We start from the raw sequence: 18,777 nt of genomic DNA on the forward strand, positions 1-18,777 counted from the left end.
TATTTCAACTCTGATTTTTTTTCCTATACAATATGTTTCTGAGATTCCCTTGGGACATTTATTTTAATATTGACTGGATATTGCCATATACCCTTTAGCTGAGTCAGGCAGGGGAGGGCAATCAGGGGACCCCAATAAAATGAACTTAGAAATAATCAGATTTCCTGATGAAACTGTCCTATCCAGTAATTTTGTTATGCAGGGAATGTAAACTATGGGAAATCTTAATCCATTAGGTTCTTGAAAATAATGCCTTTCCGAAGTTGGGAAACAAATACTTTTATTAGTGTTCATGACAAAGAATAGTTAAGGCATATTTTATATCCCTCCTGCTAGGATTTTGATTAAAAACTCCCGAGGTGATATGGATAAGGGTTACAGGTATGGGAATGAATATGTCTACGGGTGTGGGTGGGAATATAGGTCTTGCAGAGTTCCTACACAGTAAGTACTCAGCAAAAAACTATTACAGTGTCCTAGTGAGAGCCTGCAAATACCTACCCCCAGATCTTCATGGGAGCCAGGATAAAACTCTGAAAGTGTGAGCATGGCTTGTGTAAAAGAAGCCATGGTACCACTTAGAACATATAGCACTGACACCTGAGAAAGTGAAGGCCAGAATACAGCAAGATCTCAACTCCTTTTATCCTTAATCCTTTTCTTCCTATTATAGAAAACGGTTGACCTTCCTCAAGTCATGAGCAAATGACCACATCAAAATCAAGTATGCAGTAACTTCTATAGTTGGCATGGGAATGAGAGAAGTAGCAGAGTGGGAAACCTAAGAAAATCTAAGTTAAAGGAAGCAATCCTTAACATGAAAATAGTCTTCAGCACTTCCTGACCATATTTTCAGAAGGACCTGTGGGAGCCTGCCGTCGGCTCATGGGGTATATACCCTGATGCATATGATATCACCACCGTCTACTTCACTCGTTGCAAACAATGGTTCCTTTCAAAGACATCCAGAGTTTGGTCACTCCCCATCAGAGTGGCTTCAAGGCAAAAAGATGAGAGGAGGGAATATTTATTATACAGGGCATTGGATTAGACGCTTATAATTTCATTTGATCCACTCAGCACCCTGTAAGGTAGGTTACAGTTACAACTGCGCAGATGAAGAATGTGATATAAAATGGGATACAGTAACTGTTCCCAAGGACTGTGAGTGTGTACGTGACAGTAATAATACCTACAGCCAGGGATCTGATGAGCATGAAAAATGCTATGATAAAGTGCCTGACGCCCAGTTTTCAAGAGATGTTGGTAATTATTAACATTTTGCTCCATGGTTTTGCTTTCTCTGGTTTCAGTTACCCACAGTCAACCATGGTCCAAAAATACTAAATGGAAAAGTCCAGAAATAAACAATTCCTAAGTTTTCGGTCATGCTTCTTTCTGAGTAGTGGGATGAAATCTTGAGCCCTCCTGCTCTGTCCCACCCAGGACATCAGTCATCCAGCATATCCCACCCGTTAGTCACTTAGCGGCCATCTGGTTATCAGATCGACTGTCATGATTCTGCAGTTTGTGTCCAAGTAACCCTTATTTTAGTTAATAATGGCCCCAACGTGCAAGAGGAGTGATGCTGGCAATTTGCATCTGCCAAAGAAAGGCAGTAAAGTGCTTTCTTTACGTGAAAAGTTAAAAGTTCTCAACTTAGCAAGGAGAGAAAATAAGTCATATGCTGAGGTTGAACGCTAAGAACGTATCTTCTATCTGTAAAATTGGGAAGAAGGCAAAAGGAATACCTGCTAGTTTTGCTGTCATACCTCAAACTGAAAAAATTACAGCCACAGCATGTGGTAAGTGCTTAGTTAAAATAGAAAAGGCATTAAATTTGTACAATAAGATATTTTGAGACAGACCACATTCATATAGTATATTGTTACAGTTTTTCTATTTTGTTATTATTGTTGTTGATCTCTTCTGTGTCTAATTTAAACTTTATCATAGTTATATATGTATAGGAAAAACATAGTATATACAGGGTTCCATACCATCCATGGTTTCAGACATCCACTGGGGTCTTGAAATGTATCCCCTGTGGGTAAGGGGGAACTGCTGTAATTTGTGATCCCTTTGAGAGCAGGGACTACATCTTTGTCACTTGGTATCAACAGCATATCGCAAAGTCCCTGGCACATAGTAGGTTTTCAGTTATTTTTTTGGACAAGAGCAAGATAAACTCTGTTAAATCACTGATTTGCCTAAAATTACTTCCATAAATACTGATTCTTAAATATTCATTTACCTTCTATTAAATTAACTTTATTACCTCTATTCAGCTTAGTTCTTGAAAATTAAGGTACACAAATAAGGCAGTTCTAAGAAAGTCAGAGAATTCTGTTCTGACTTTTCATCTAGGAGGGTTGAAGGTAGCGGAGGGATCTATTTATCTTCAAATGGGTAACTTTTTCTTAGTATCTATGAATTAATTTCTTTTTATAGGAGAAAAAAATTACTTAAAATAAAGATCCTTGAAATGGAGGTATTTCCTTTGAAAAAAATTAAAAGTAAAATTAGGTAGTAATCAAAATGTATTAGAAATGTTACTGTAAAGGACTTAACAGTCTGTTTTTCCCTAGCCCAACAGCCACCAAAATACGTACTACGCAATTGGCATTAGGAGGTGTTTGTAAACTTGTAAACTTTTACTTTTGCAGAACTGTCATAAATCTGTTTAATTCGACTTGAAACATCTGTTTCAGCTAACTGTTCTAATTCAGCTGAAATGGCATGACTTCGCTCTTGCAGTTTATGTAATTATTCTAGAACCCATTACAAATAGTATTTCCCAACAAATACAGTCAGCTTTGCATTGCTAAAATGGCCAACGAACTAGCAAAGTATTTTTTTTTTTAAATAATGCTTTATGCTGTGAAGGATGAGAAAAAACTTAGGATTTTAATATACTTCTAGTGAGACTAAGCTGACATACCCTTTCTTCAGAGCAAGTTGACAGTACATTTTAATAACCTTAAAAATAACCATCTTGTAAAACCCCAAATTGCACTTCAAATAGTCTATCCAAAGGAAATGATCAGAAATGTAAATTAATTTTTATGGACTAAAATTATTTTGTCAATATAAATGATCCAATTACATAATTTTTAAAAATAATGCTACTATCATAAGGTACAATCTTGGAAAATAGTTGTTTTAAAGAATTTTTAATGAAAGGCGAAATAGTCATGGTATGTGGAAAAAGTCAGACACTATGAATCTAATTATTTCAGAATAAAAAGGTTGCAGCATCGAATGTGTGTATGTATCTGTGCATGTGTATATGTGTGTGTATTTGTGTGTGTGTATGTATGTGTGTGTGTATGTTGACCCCACAGAAAAGACTAAAGAGATGTAAAAGCTAATTGTCTTCTAAGTTGTAGGTTAACGAGTGAATAATTTTCTTTTTTACTCTTTATTCTGGGATTTCCAAGGTTTTATCATGAATATGTTTAATTTTAAAATCAGAAAGAGAGCTCGACATTTTGGGAAGAATGGCAAAATAGAGGCTACCCAGAAGCAGGGCCAAGTCCTTTAGCCCAGTGCTCAACGCAGAAAGCAGAGCTGAAAGCGGCAGCTTGGCTCCCGAGTTGCCTGTCTTCGCTAGTCTGGGTGGCACAGATGTGAAGGGAGAGCCCCTCACAGCCCACCCCCACAGACCCAAATTAAATTTTAAATGAAAAAAACTGCCAGGATAGAAAAGTCAAAGAGAAAACATTCTAATTAAAACATCTCTTCCTGCAGACAAATGCTAATTGTGTTGACCTCAACAGAGAGGATTGAATTCCACTGATTCGCAAATCCAACAGCAAACTTTTTCCCAGGGTTCTCAGTATAAGAAGGATGCCCAGTCTCCCAGGCTTTAGCTATAAACCCTCATAGTTAACTTCTGTACCCATTTCTAAACTGTTGTATAATTTCTCAAGTTGTGTTACATGACATGGGGAGGGAGGAAAGGAACCGACTGAACTAACAAATTTGACCAACACTTTATGAAGACAAATGCATGTAGTCAAATTAGTAACACGTATTTAGGCTTCTTATACCAGCTCCTTTAGTATGCATTAACTTGAACAATAATACACAGATTAAAATTCTCAAAAGAGACAGGCTTCTGCACTCCCTTTTCAGCAACAAAGACAGCACAAGAAAGTCATATTTAAATTATTTTCAATCACAAATATACTTCAGTAAACATTCTTGTAAATATCAATTATTAAATAGTAACTTTTTAATGAAATACTGAAAAGTGATTAATAAAAAGCATTAGAATTCAATGAGGGTGTTTGGTTTGTTTGCCGTATTAAAGGAAAACAAAATTAACTTTCCCTTCCTGAACTACTGCTTTCTTTTGAGTTGAAGGAAAAAACTGATCCAAATATGCCAGGATTAGACTATTAGCACCTAAAACAGCCTGTCGTCCAGAAGCTGCTTATCATGGGCTTTTCACTTGGGATCACATAGTTGCTCCATTATTACTTCTAATGAAAATTTAATTAAATTCCAAGCAAGTCTTAAGCCATTTAGGTCAGGTCTAAGAACTAGGTAGCACTGGACAGAAGAGAAAGTGCCAGTAAACTGTTAATTCATGTAACACTAATTAATTGCCATAAATTAAGTGTGACCTAAATGAAGCATGAATATTTTAAATGCAGCTTCAAAGGTCACCGTATTTTATGGTCTAAAGAATTGATGCCCTGAGACAAGCTTAATGTCAGCCTCTTCGAGAACTCGAAAATCCTTCTCAATTTTGAAAGTCATTTAAATGTACTTTATCTGAAAGGAGATGTCACTTGATTCAATCAGTCCATTTCCACTTGCATTCAGTGTTTGTAATTATAAACTGGGGAAATGATCATCTTTTCAACCTTCAACAAATAATTGGTTGGGCATCTACCTCATGCTAAGCACCGATTAAGGTGTTGAGGACATATTAGTGAACCAAATGGAGATTCATTTGCCCTCATTGAATTTATATTCCAGTGGGGGAAGCTAGGCATTAAACTAAACAAGTAAATCATAGTGTTTGTTAGAAGGCAAGTGTTGGGGGAAATAATGCAGAAAAAAGGAAATAGGGAGTTTGTGGCGGCAGATACACAATTTTAAGTGGGAAGAAAAGAGGCTGCCCTATAGTGAGAACTGTCTAGAGCTGGCGGTGACTTCGTAGCAGACAGTGACCACCCCAGGAAACTGGGCGCCCAGTGAACTAGGCTGGCTCCACATGCTGACCAAGGAAGCTGAACCTGTCTGGGTGGTCTAAAAGTCACTTGCAGTGCCCAGGCACCCGGCTTTAGTTTCGAGTCAAGAGGCTAGGCCTTAAAAGAAAAATGTCAAAAGCAAGGCAGGACACGGGCCTATAAGCAGATGGAGATATTTCTAGAACTCGGCAACAAGAACCAGAGTTGAAGCCTGGGTATATAGACAAGGAGGGGAGAGCCAGGATGGATCTTAGCACAGAAACGAAACCTCAGTTTCGGGATCCCAGGAGCAGCCGAGCCGCCAGACTGAGAAAAAGACCTTTGGTCCTTCCCCCCAGGGATCAGGATGGGCTGTGAGTGCAGGGAGAGGAGAGATGCTAAAGCTGGGAGCCTTGGCTGACTTCGGAGGCACAACCAGCGATCATCCTCTGCTCAGGTCTCCAGGAGTGGTGATAAGGCTGCTTTTGGTTGCTCTGCTCAGTGCAGAGAACAAAATCTATTCCCTCTTTGAATGTCATACTCAGTGAACCAGAGCATTACAGACTTGAACAAGATACCCAGCCCAGAATTCTAGAGGTTATTCTCATTATCAAGAGTAAAGTTATTTAGTCATATGAGACTCAAGTGACCATTTCCGAGGGCCCTGCCCAGCACCAGTGCAGAGAGGAAGGACTCAAAAGAGACTGAGCTGTTTTGGACTAACTAAAAGGACTAAATAAAGATTGCTGGTTTCTCTAGCACTCGGCAGATTAGCCAGTGCAAACTCATGGCGCTTTGGTGAATTTACTTGCTGTAAAACAGTTTTTCAACCTCTGTACTACTGACATTTTGGGCCAGATAACTCTTCTCTGTAGGGGAGGAGACTGTCCTCTGCATGTAGGATACACGATGCATAGTTGCATCCCTGGGATCTACCCACCAGAGGCCAGTAACACCCCCTCCCCCACTGGTGACCATTACAGTGTCTCCAAACTTTGCAAAATGTCCCTTGGCAACAAGGCCACATTCGTTTGACTGCTATAAATGTTTAACAATACAAGTGTATTTTCAAAGATTTTTTAAAAATTTCTAAGAATTGTTTTACTATTCAAGATACTACACATTACAAAATTGAGCACAGCAAGTCAGCGCCGCTGGTGTAGTGGTATCAAGCAAGATTCCCCTCTGAAATTGGGCACAGCAAAATGCAAAAGTACTATCTGAATATCAGAAATGTCCCCTATCAATTGATAAAGGGCAGTTTCAAAGTTTTCTGTGATTAAAAAATTAAATTCTCCATATTGGAAACAAAAAAGTGAAACTATCACTGTTTGCAGATGACATGATAGTATACATTGAAAACTCTACAGAAGCAACCAGAAAATTACTACAGCTCAACAGCGAATTTGGTAAAGTTGCAGGATACAAAATTAATATTCAGAAATTAGTTTCATTTCTATATATTAACAACAAAATAGCAGAAAAAGAAATTAAGGAAATAATACCATTTACCATTTCACCAAAAAGTATAAAATACTTAGGAATAAACCTACTCAAAGAGGCAAAAGACCTGTACTCCAAAAACAAGACACTGATGAAGGAAATTGAAGACGACATAAACAAATGGAAAGATATACACTGTTCTTGGATTGGAAGAATCAATATTGAGAAAATGACCATCCTACCCAAGGCAATACACAGATTCAGTGTACTCCCTGTCAAATTACCAATGACATTTTTCACAGAGCTGGAACAAAAAATGTTAAAATTTGTATGGAAATACAAAAAACCCCAAATAGCCAAAACAATCTTGAAAAAGAAGAACAGAGCTGGGGGAATTACATTCCCTGACTTTAGACTATACTACAAAGTTACAGTAATCAAAGCAATGTGGTACTGCCACAAAAACAGACACATACATCAATGCAACAGTATAGAAGTCCAGAAATAAACCCACACACTTATTGTCAATTAACCTACAACAAAGGAGGCAAGAATATACAATGGAGAAAAGACAGTCTCTTCAATAAGTGGTGCTGGGAAAACTGGATAACTACCTGTAAAACACTGAAATTAGAACATTCTCTAATACCATATACAAAAAATAAACTCAATACAGATTAAAGACTTAAATGGAAGACCAGATACTATAAAACTCCTAGAGGAAAACATAGGCAGAACACTCTTGGAGATAAATCACAGCACTATATTTTTGATCCAGCTCCTGGAATAATGGAAATAAAAATAAAAATAAACTAATGGGACCTAATTAAACTTAAAAGCTTTGCACAGCTAAAGATACCATCAACAAAACAAAAAGACAACCTACAGAATGGGAGAAAATATTTGCAAATTATGTGACCAACAAGGGACCAATTTCCAAAATATACAAATAGCTCATACAGCCTAATATCAAAAACACCAAGCAACCCAATCAAAAAATAGGCAGAAAACCTAAATAGACATTTCTCCAAAGACAGACAGACAGATGGCCAATAAGCACATGAAAAGATGCTCAGCATCACTAATTGTTAAAGAAATGCAAATCAAAACTACAATGAGATATCAACTCACACCAGCAAGAATGGCCACCATTAAAAAATCTACCAATGATAAATGTTGGAGAGGATGTGGAGAAAAAGGAACACTCCTATACTGTTGGTAGGAATATAAATTGGTGCACCCACTATGGAGGACAGTATGGAGATCCCTTAAAAAACTAAAAATAGACTTAACCATATGATCCAGCAATCCCACTCTTGGGCATATACCCAGACAAAAATATAATTCAAAAAGACACATACACCCCAATATTCATAGCAGTACTATTTATAATAGCCAAGACATGGAAACAACCCAAATGTCCTTCAACAGATGACTGAATAAAGATGTGGTATGTAGATATACATACGTAATGGAATACTACTCAGCCATAAAAAAGAATGGATGGGCCCGGAGATGGTCATTCCAAGTGAAATAAGCCAGATAGAGAAAGAAAAATGCCATGTGATATCACTTATATGTGGAATCTAAGAAAAGAAAGGACACAAACTACTTATTATTTATAACTTAGGTGATTGAGTTCTTGAATATATGTAAGTACATTTGACTGTCCTTTGTGATTGGATTACTGCATTCTGTTGGTTCTTTCTTTGTGGTTGGCTTTATTCCTTCAATAATTATTTAAGTTTAAAAAGCTAAAGTTCTAAATTGTTCTTAGAAACAATGAACAGTACAGATATGTAAATTTTAAAACGGTTTTATCTCTCAATGAGTTGCTCTTCCTAGAATAAACTTTGTTTACCCAAGAAAATTAAATTTAAAAAAATTTTAAAAACTAATAGTATCTCAAAAAAGTAAAATAAAATTCACAATATATAGAAATATTAAATCATTACATTGTACCCTTGAAACTAATATAACATGTCAGTTATACCTCAACTTTAAAAAAGAAATAAAAAGTAGTGTATGTTTTGGAAACAGTTTAAATTATTACATTAGAACATAGTAAAAGTTATTGGGAAATGCCAACACAGTGCAGCAGGACCACATCAATATGGGTCGGTCACCCACAGGACTGGCAGCTGCCTCCTGAGGGCACTCGAGGCTGGTGGTGGAACTGGGGGTGGATTCAGATCAAGGACTTTGGCCTTAGAAACTTAGGAACACAATCAGAAAGGGCAGAATTTCAAGGCCATTATTTGGAAGCCCTCCAGGCTTTATTTTAACTGGCTGTTTTTAGATCCTTGGAAGGTAAGGAATCTAAAATCTTTCCTCTCCACATTTATGTTGTATCTACGAGTACTTTCTAGACTTCTCTGCACCCGCATCCTCCACTTTATTGTAAAATTATTACTGCCTCAGGCGAACTTTTAGGATCTTTGTCGTTCTGCATTTGGATCCGCACTGCCTGGGGGGACTGAGAGGCAGGTACTGAAACACTAGCAGGAGAGGGAGGAGTCAGACATCTCAGAGACACAGCACCGAGCAGGGATCCTGAGAGAGGAGCAGCAAAGACACTCTTGTTGAGATTAACCATGTTAACAAGGAATCATATAATTCTATGTGTTGGGGGAATACAAATGTCTTTTTGTTCTTTCATTTGTAGAAAGATTGGGAGGGTGGCTTCTAGTAGATTCGCCTTCATCTTCACTGACCATGATGCATAGTGATAATGACAAATACAGTGTATTTTCCAAAACCAGCAGCTCATCATATTGTAAAAGGCGATTTATTAATACAAAGGATGAATAACACATGGAGTTGAATGTTTGAGGTTGTTAGAATTATAGTGTTCTTATCTCTTTCCTGTTTTAAAAATAATTTTATAATCAACATTTAAAATACTGAGGACATCCATATCCCTCAGCTATAAAAATAATGGTCACTAATACCTATATAGATCCCACAATTTACAAAATACCTTTTACAACTATTGTCTATGATTTGCATAAAAACCCAGTGATTTTGTACTATTTCAAACCTGTTATACACACACAGTAACTGAGGTTCAGATTAATTGATTTAATTAACATCTATTTTTAGGATTAAAACCATGACATCAAGACGAGTGGACTGCTGTCAGCCTTTGGTGTTTTTGAGCCATCTATAGGAAAAAGAGACCACAAGAGTCTTGTTCTGTGAATCCCCAAAATTAACTATCCAAGGAACTGATACATTCAATTGTCAGAAACTATTTTTAAGCAGAAGATAATATTTGATGTGTGTAGATCAGTCTGCATTGATGGTGTTTGTATTATACTAGGAAAAAAGTCAGATTCATTGTCAAATAATGAGCAAAAGGCCTCATTCAATGATAACATATCTTAGGTATTCTGTCATAGTCTTGTTGGAAAATTGTTGACTGAGAAATTGAGGGATTCTTGTTCTGTTATAAAGCAAACATTTCATCAGGGAAATGCTCTAAACCCTTGCCTCTCCCTCAGTGCTTCTGGGGTGGGGGGGGGGGTGCGCGCGCACACAAGCTTGCTGCCAAGCATACAGAGCTGAAGTGCTTTTTTTCATGGCCTGATGCCTACCTGTATATTTTTTAAATACATGAAAACATAAGCTTAGAGGGTTGTGAATACAAGTTTGAATTTAGAGCCATACTATTCAGTGTCTAATCCCAGCTCATCTACTTACTAGCTGTGTGAACTCAGTCGAGTTAACTGACCTCTCTGTGCCTCAACTTCCTCATCTGTGAAATGTGGGGATCAGAGTGTTTACCTCATAGACTTGTGGGAGGAGGAAGTGAACTAATATTTCAAGATATTTAGAATAATACCTAGTACACAGTAAGCACATGCACTGTCCATCACTGTCACCTCATATTCATGGCAGCCTTAAATTCTTCTCTCCTCAGCTCAGTACTCCTTGCAAGGAAATGGGATGAGCATGGTAACGGCAGATAAAATATCTTCATTAGGAAACTTCCAGTTTCAATAAAACATGTTTAAAGAGAAAACACTTCACCATCTTTTCTTTTTCTTAAGAAATGGTTGTTTCCTGCAGGAATGATCTTCACAGCTGAACTGAGAACACATTTGCAGCAGCTGAGTGACTTTCTCCACTGAGATTTTCCACTAGGGGTCTTAATGTGGCAAAAGAAAAAGCAAAAAAGAACTATATTCATGTCTTTGTATCTTTATTCCATTTGCAATGGTGATTTGATGAAAGAGGTGATCTAGAATCTGGTGACTGAATCAGAGTATACTTTGAGGAAACTGAACATAAGAATCCCTTTCAATTGCCAAAAATGGCACTGGTGAACCCATGCCACTTGCCTGTACCTGTTTGTGTGGGATACGATCTTCATCAGTTTTCCCACTCAAGGGCCAGGAACTGATTTGAGGGTGAGTTTCCTTGTTTGTTGAACATCGTAGTGGAAAAACTATCACAGAAGATTCAGAAGGCTGGTTAACCTCTGAAAACGAGATGCTGTTCAAGCATTCTTCATTTCATTTCACACAACAAAGTAGTTCTTCGATTCTTTCATGCATTGTTTTGCTAACATAGACAAAAGAGCCATCGAAATGTTTGAGCCGAGGCTGAGAATGTATGTTGAGGAAGGAGTAAGCTCCCCTCCCGTTTTCAGAGTTACCGCTGCTGACCTAACCCAGCTAACTTGTTTCCATGTCTTTTCTACTATCATTTAAAAAAAAAAAATTCTGTGTTAGTTTCTGCACATGAAAAATATTTAAGAGCCGTGCTTTCACGTGCCTGTGTGTTAATATTTGAACTAACAACCAGTGCAACTTTTCAGAATCAGAAATGGGGAGATTTCTCTCAAAGATGTGCATGTCTAAGTAAAACTGCACCCAAGTGCATCGTGACTCCCAGATCTCTCGTGCTTCACAAATGTCCCCAGGAGGAAGTCTTTCTTGTATATGGAGCATGGATCTTCATGCTCCAATTTAAGGTGTTTTCCTCATTCCTGCTGCATTGCAAATGGAGGATGCTTTGATTTCCAAATTATGATTTACAAGTCTTCTGACTCGTGAGACACTGATAAAGTTCCAGTTTTCCATTCCCTTCTTTATTTGCCAGGCACCTAGCACTAGGCTGGGTTTTGTGAAGTTTATTGAACATGCCCACACCTTACATGCTAAGTGGCTTGATACCACCCCTGTGTTCAGTAGAATCAGGGATGTGAAACACCAGCATGAGCGAGAAAAAGTGGACACGTCGCTAAGCTCTTTTACCCTCTTCCATTTATCTTCTCTGAAGTTTCTTCAGCAGTTGACTCATTGTGGCTCCACAAATATCTGTTAAATGCTCGCTGTGTGCTAAGTTTGCTACGAGGTGCTTGGAATATAGCATTGAACAAAAGTAGATGTGTTCTCTGCTCTTAGAGCTTGTGTCCTACGATTCTAACGGGAGAGCTGGGCATAGTGAATCATCACACAAGCGAAAAACCCACTGGGATAAGAGGTTAAAAAAATATATATATATAATGGTACCATACCAGTCTAAAAGAGGGGTATTTTTTCAAAGACCCTTTGTTGTACGTGATTTATTTCTCCCTATTCATTCTTAGTGGGGCAAGATCTGTACACACTCAGTGTCCCTCAGCAGACAGAAGTGTGACTCGCTCTTGGCTGGCTCTTCAGAGCTTAAGCTTGAGAGCAGGTTGGCGTGCCCAGCGCTGAGTCCAGTCCCCAGCTAGCAGGCTTTCTACCAGAGCTCCGCAGCTCCAGTGAACCCGACATCCCTTCAGACCCCCACTGCCAGAAGGATGCGGCCCCGCAGAGCTGTGGTGCCCAGCACACACTGCTTAGAGTCTGTTCCTCTTAGAAACAAGACGCCAACACCCCTGCCGCTTCCTGCCTAGTTGTTGTCCGGGAGTGTGTCTCTAAACACATTCAGATGAAGGAGACAGAGACAGTTCCAGGCAAATTCAAGGAGCAGGACTCATGCAGTGGAGCACCAGCATCCCTGTTTTCTGAGCAGTCTAAATCCTGGATCTGAGTCGGGGGCAGACAGGAGGAGAGGAAGGAAATCTCTCCCTAGGTTTCCTCGCATGATCTCTGCCTTCTGAGAAGCCCGAGTTTTCCATGAGGTAAAACTGTGTGTGTAAGACAGACAGACAGACAGACGCATCCCTCACCGATTCTCCATCAGGTTGGCACTATGAGTGTCCAATCTTTTTTCACTGTCATTTTGTATATTTTAGTGGACTGTTGAGAGATGCTCCATTAGAGGCTGTCGGCAAAGTACAATTTTAAACTGGAAAATTGTACATTTATCATTTAATATAGAATAACTGGCGTTCAGTTCAGAGGCTCCACCAAAATTCACAGACTCTGTGGCCAAAAAGAATTGACTCCTTCCTTTGCTCACCCGACCAGCACCTGCTGACCGCTCCTCTGCGGTCTGCGTCTGGGCTTCCTAACAAAGGCCTCCTCCGTGGAAAGCAGCAGAGTCCTCCTCACCTACAAGCACTCCGGTTTACGCATTTCGACCAGCTGTTTGTTTGGGAGGCCTAACTGCATCCTGATATGAGCCGTATTATCACCTGCCAGTGCCTCAGTTCTCTGTGGCTGATGAGACCTTTGTCATGCACATTTCCTGCTTATGTCACTGCTTCCCCTACTGCATTCTTGGTCCAGTAAAAAGATGGAACCCTGCACTGATTCCATGACAAGAACCAGGTCACAGCGTTTCACCTCCATGTCCTAAATTACCAGTGAGCAAAGATCCTAATCTGTCCAAAGCAGTCCTGTCTGAGATCAGATGAATCCAGGTAAAACACTGAGAAGGGAAACAAAGAAAGGAAGGACTTTTTAATCTTCCTCTTTTCTTCTTCCTTTGACTTGCCTGTTGGGTGTCAGATTCTTTTAGGCCACAAAGAAGAGGCATGCTCAGATTCCCTTAGTTGATCTGTGGGGACCACAGACATTAGAAAAAGATGCCTATCTCTGTCCTAATGCCAGACTTCTTCTAGCCTCCTGGTCCTCTCAGCATTCTAATGCCCTTACCCCTTAGGCATGTGGGAATTCACAACTGCTTACCCTATTCTATGCAAGAATGTAAGGTCTTGTGAGATGCCCTTTGGCTCAACCAATTTGACCCTCCTTCCACCATTGCTAACACAGGCCCGTGTTGCTCTGGTACCATGCTGGATGTGGAACTTCTCTAAAAGGTGTGCAGGGCTTCTGAGCTACACTTTGGGAGGCACAGGACATACACTTTATAGATTTGTGTCACCTGCCTCCCGGGGCCTGATGCCAGCCTGAGGCTGGGAGCTTGGCAGGCCCCTCCATGCCTTCATCCAGGCTAGGCAGGGCTCTGTCTCTCCCTCGGAAGACATCCTCAGACAAATCTTCTCCATTCTAAGGTTTATTTTAGACCCTCAGTGGTCTCGTCCTCCAGACCATGGTTCTTGGCCTTCCCTTCCAAGTCTTTTCCAGAATTCCAAACAAACAATGCAGTTGTCGCAAGCACAGAGCTCCGGCAAGTCAAAATCACTTCACTTTTACACTTCTGTGTCTGCTATAAATCCATTCAGAAATGTGATCAGCTCCCCTAAAGCAAGGAACACCACTGGGAGGAGAGGCATGAGGTAGGGAGAACCAGCTAGGGAGGGTCACAGGAATGAGAAGTGTATCTGTGAACATTTCAAAGAGAATATCTCACTTAAAGACTTGCAGACACCAAGATAGGATAGACTCTTTAAATAAAAACATCTCCTTCAAATCATACATTCGCAGTACTGGGGACCATAAACTGCTCTACCTGACGTTGAGGACAAAAGAAGCTCTTTTTTAGCCTCTGAGGCTTGTAGCACACACACAAGGGGCTGAGGATTAAGTAACAGAGGAATGGCTGGAGTTTCTCACAAAAGCCCGGTATGACTGCCGTTGTCTGTGAATCGCTGCTGTAGGTTCCGCTGCACTTTGCCGGCATGGCCTGGGCCAGGCAGGTGGATTCCCCAGGCTGCCTTTCTGAAGCTACATCAAATGCCCCAGAATGAAATGTTTGGGAAGCAACTGCTTGTTAAGCTGTCAAGAGAAGCAGACATAACCCAGGGGAGGCAAAGAGAAGAGGGGACAGACAGCAACTTTCAGCGACCATATCCCATGACAGCAAAGTGGAACTTTGCCTGTCCCAGAATCACTGTGACCACGGAGTTGGCACTTCAGACACTGTCCAGGGAGCCTAGGAATCCTGCCTCAGGAAGAGCTAGCTTGTCCTAGTTGGAAGCACTTCTGACAAATAAAATGCCAGAGAGAAACACTGTTACTTTTCCCTTTTCAAACCATAAATTACCCTAGTTTCCTGGAAAAGTATGTCTAGACAGACTTATTGCCCCTTGAAAAAGCTAGAAGCCTGGCCTTTGAGAATCTTGCTTGAAGATGTTTTAAAAAAAATTCTATCCAGACTTCCAGAACCTGGGGGTGAAAATTGCCACGAATGATCAGTGAATGCCTACTCTCGGAGGTCAGACCCCGGGAGCATGAGCCCACTGAAGCCATTAAAAGAGCCAGTTCTCATTGTGATAAAGCACATCCTGGCAAAGCCACAAAGAAAATTATAGCTATCAACACAGGACAAAATGAAAACCGGATGAAGTTTTCAGCCAAACTTGTCCTCACTTCTGCTCCAGTGGATTGACTTTGGGGTGCTGACATCAGCACAATTTGCAGATTCAAGACATTGAATATGGAAGTCAAAATTGGATAGGAATTTAATTGAACTATAGCAGATCCTTGACATTTACAAGGGTTAATGCTACCTCTCACGCTTGCCAACTTCTCCCATAATTGAGTTGCATTTGAAAAGTCATCTTCATCTCTTCAAGTGACTTGTACGTACCCTGGCTCTGCACAGCTGCTCTTGATGTGTTAAACAGACAATAAATAGTCCACAGATCATCTATAGATGCGTGTATAGCCTTTGAAACAATTCAGTGCTGCAACTTTCTATAAGGAATTCTGCTTATCCATGTTCAAGCTTGTTGGGGGTAATCCTGTAATACTGTGGAATTTACCAGAGAACAGATAAAATCCAGAAAGTGTAGCCTACCCACAGGGTACTTGGCCAAATGGCCAAGTCAGCATGGTAGGCAAAATAATGCCTTCCCCACCCCAAAATGTCTATGCCCTAACCCCTGGGAACTGTGGATATGTTCCCTTATGTGACAAAAGGGAACTTACATGTGTGATTAGATTAAGGATCTTGAGATTATTCAGGTGGACCCAATGTACAAAAGGTCCTTATAAAAGGAAAGCAAGAGAGTGAAAGTCAGGGAAGGAAACGTAACGATGGAAGCAGAGCTCACAGGATATGATGCGGGGAGGGGGCAAGTCAAGTAATGAAGGCAGGAAGCTGGGGAAGGCGAGGAGCGAATTCCACTCAGGCACTTCCAGGAAGAGCACAGCTCGGCCAACACTTTGATTTTAGCCCAGTGAAACCTATTTTGGACCTCTGACCTCCAGAACTGTAAGAGGATAAATTTGTATTGTTTCAAGCCACTCAGTTGGTGGTAATTTGTTACAGAAGTTTATAGGAAATGGAAACAATCAACATTAGTGTGTTAACACCCTTCCTCCTCATTTTCTGTTTCCAATGTCAAATGAAACATTCAGTTCAATCAAGGTTTCTGGAGTGATCTTTTTTCTCTCTTTTAGGGACAGCTCCCTAACAACCTCGTTCACTCTCATCTGCCACGATAACTCCTCCAAGGAGTGTTTACATTTCCAACAGGACCAGGGAGAAGATATTTTCTATAGAAGGAAAGAGAAGTGATGTTGAGTAACGGCTTAATGCCAGGCACCCTAGTGGGGATTTTGCACATATTTTGTTTCATCTTTCCAACTCCTTTCTGAGGTATCACTCCCCCCAACCACTTGGGGATAAGGGTACCAAGACTCAGGGAAGGTAAATAGCTTACCCTGTGGATGAGCCACCAAAGGTGGGACCGGAGCCCAGCTCTGTATGACTTCAAAATTCAAATTCCTTCCAACATGCTGCTTCTAATTTACTTACACAAAATAATAAAATGCTAACAACAGCCTGACTGTGTCAGTTTGGAAGGAACAGTGATTTGGGAAGCAGGCACCACTCCCTGGAAAGACAAGCGTGAGGGGACAGTTTGACTGGGGAGGACCATTTGATAGACGGTCGTGGACTTCCACCACTGTGACTTCCTCTCAGGGACAAAACCTGTCGATGGTGTACGTCAACATTCCTAATTATTTTAAATCTCCCTATAGGGGTATTTGCTTTTGGGCTTTTTGCTACTGACATCTTTGTAAACGCCGGACAAGTGGTCACGGGGCACCTAACGCCGTACTTCCTGACGGTGTGCAAGCCCAACTACACCAGCAGTGACTGCCGGGCACACCAGCAGTTCATCAGCAGCGGGAACATCTGCACTGGGGACCTGGGAGTGATAGAGAAGGCTCGGAGGTCCTTCCCCTCCAAGCACGCTGCTCTGAGCATTTACTCCGCCTTATACGCCACGGTGAGTACGCACGTCTTGCCGTCTCTCCCAAGTCCAGTTTTGGCTGATGGGTCTCTGCCAGCCTCACCCCCTATTCTTTCATTACAGTCACTTATAGTGATTTTTAAAGTCATATCCCAATGTTTCTCCTTTGTTATATCATGCTATTGCCCACCCCTCCCCCAACATCCCAATGGAAGACTGGCCAGGGGATGTTAACTACGGAAAGACTGTTGCTAATCACTTAGTCAAATCCTCCCATTTCACAGATGCAGAAACTGAGGCCCAGAGAATAGCTAAGAACGCAGTCAGAGCTGAGACCCTGGCTCCTGGCACCGGGTATGGGATCCTATTATTGCCTACAACAGCACTCTTTGCCCAAGTTTTGGTTGATTCCAGAACAGCACACATTTCTCACACTTGTGTACAAGTTTGCAGGCGTGGGCCTCGTGTGAACGGCTGCCGGGCACACAGCAGACCCGAGATAGACACACAGCTCTCCTCTGCTCCTCCAGACATTCTCCTCGATCACTTTAGCAGGACAGACGGGTGACCTTACAAGACCCCCAACACCCGAAAGTTTACTTCTCATTGCTCCCCAGATCACATGGGCTTTGACTGCCCCGACTTGGGTATAATATTCTAAATGTTTTGCTCTCATGACAGAGAAAGCCCAAAGCATGTCTCACTTCTGAAAATAGACGAAACGATGGTGTCCATCTTTTTTTCCTACACTTTAATTGCATCTGCTTAGAAATGACCTTGTTTCATCTTTGTCTGGCCTCTACTTCCTTAAAACCAAGAGTATAGAAGGAGAGGGATCAGCGCAGAGTTTCCACTGCCAGATACCCTGTGCCTTTACCTGTGGATGAGGGACTATGGGCTGAAAACACCCCTTTCCCTTCAACTTATTTTATATTCAGATTATGATACTCTGATGATTCTCAATGAAAGATGAGAGAAGGCAGAGGAAAGACCCCTTTCACACTCTGCATTCTTCCCGGAGACTAAGTGTGCCTCGCCCCAGCCCCAGGGAGCACGTTCCCATCCCCCACAGTGGCAGTAACTGCACTGTCTATGGAGTCCACTTCTGATGCAAGATTGTTCCCGCCATCACCCCAAATACATGCACTCAGGGTGGGAAAAGGCGCCTGACTACAGGTCTCATCTGTTTAATAGAGTCTAAGAGAAATTGCTGAATATTCTCTTTAAAACAATGGTTCCTTTTTGTCCCATTTCCCCATCTATAGGATCAATTTGCCAACCATCAGTTTCCCAAAGTCTAATTATTTCTTTTAGATCTACTCTTTAATAAACAGGTGACAGACATGACTTCGGCTACCCCCACATTAAGGAAACATGAACATAAGTAATATAGAAGCCTCAATTTACAAAACAGATCTGTTGTAGCTCAGTGAGGTTTTATTTAGCTTTACCCCCTCCCCCAACTAAAAAAAAAAATCGATGCCAGGTCTTTTTTAAACAGTCTTCTCTGGCATTTGTCATAGCCTCCAGTTTTCAAAATATTGGTTTGTCCTAAATGATCTGGAACCTAAGTTATATGAAGCCATATACTCTTGCACCTTTTTCTGTATTTCTAATCAGACTCAAGTCATTGCTGTGTGAAATTGATTTTTACAACCCCGC

General features: G+C 40.8%; 1 protein-coding gene across 4 annotated transcripts in view; it reads left to right on the forward strand.

The window, feature by feature from the left end:
* Window positions 1-18,777, forward strand: part of PLPPR1 (phospholipid phosphatase related 1) — a 353,659-nt gene that overhangs the window by 325,438 nt on the left and 9,444 nt on the right. For all 4 annotated transcript variants that reach the window (XM_064490361.1, XM_010977449.3, XM_064490362.1 and 1 more), the window contains one exon: window positions 16,901-17,151. In XM_064490361.1, coding sequence (XP_064346431.1) covers window positions 16,901-17,151 — 251 coding nt within the window. The remainder of the gene's footprint in view (window positions 1-16,900; window positions 17,152-18,777) is intronic.

Source organism: Camelus dromedarius, chromosome 10 (assembly GCF_036321535.1).
Source record: "Camelus dromedarius isolate mCamDro1 chromosome 10, mCamDro1.pat, whole genome shotgun sequence".
Classification (NCBI taxonomy): Eukaryota; Metazoa; Chordata; class Mammalia; order Artiodactyla; family Camelidae; genus Camelus; species Camelus dromedarius.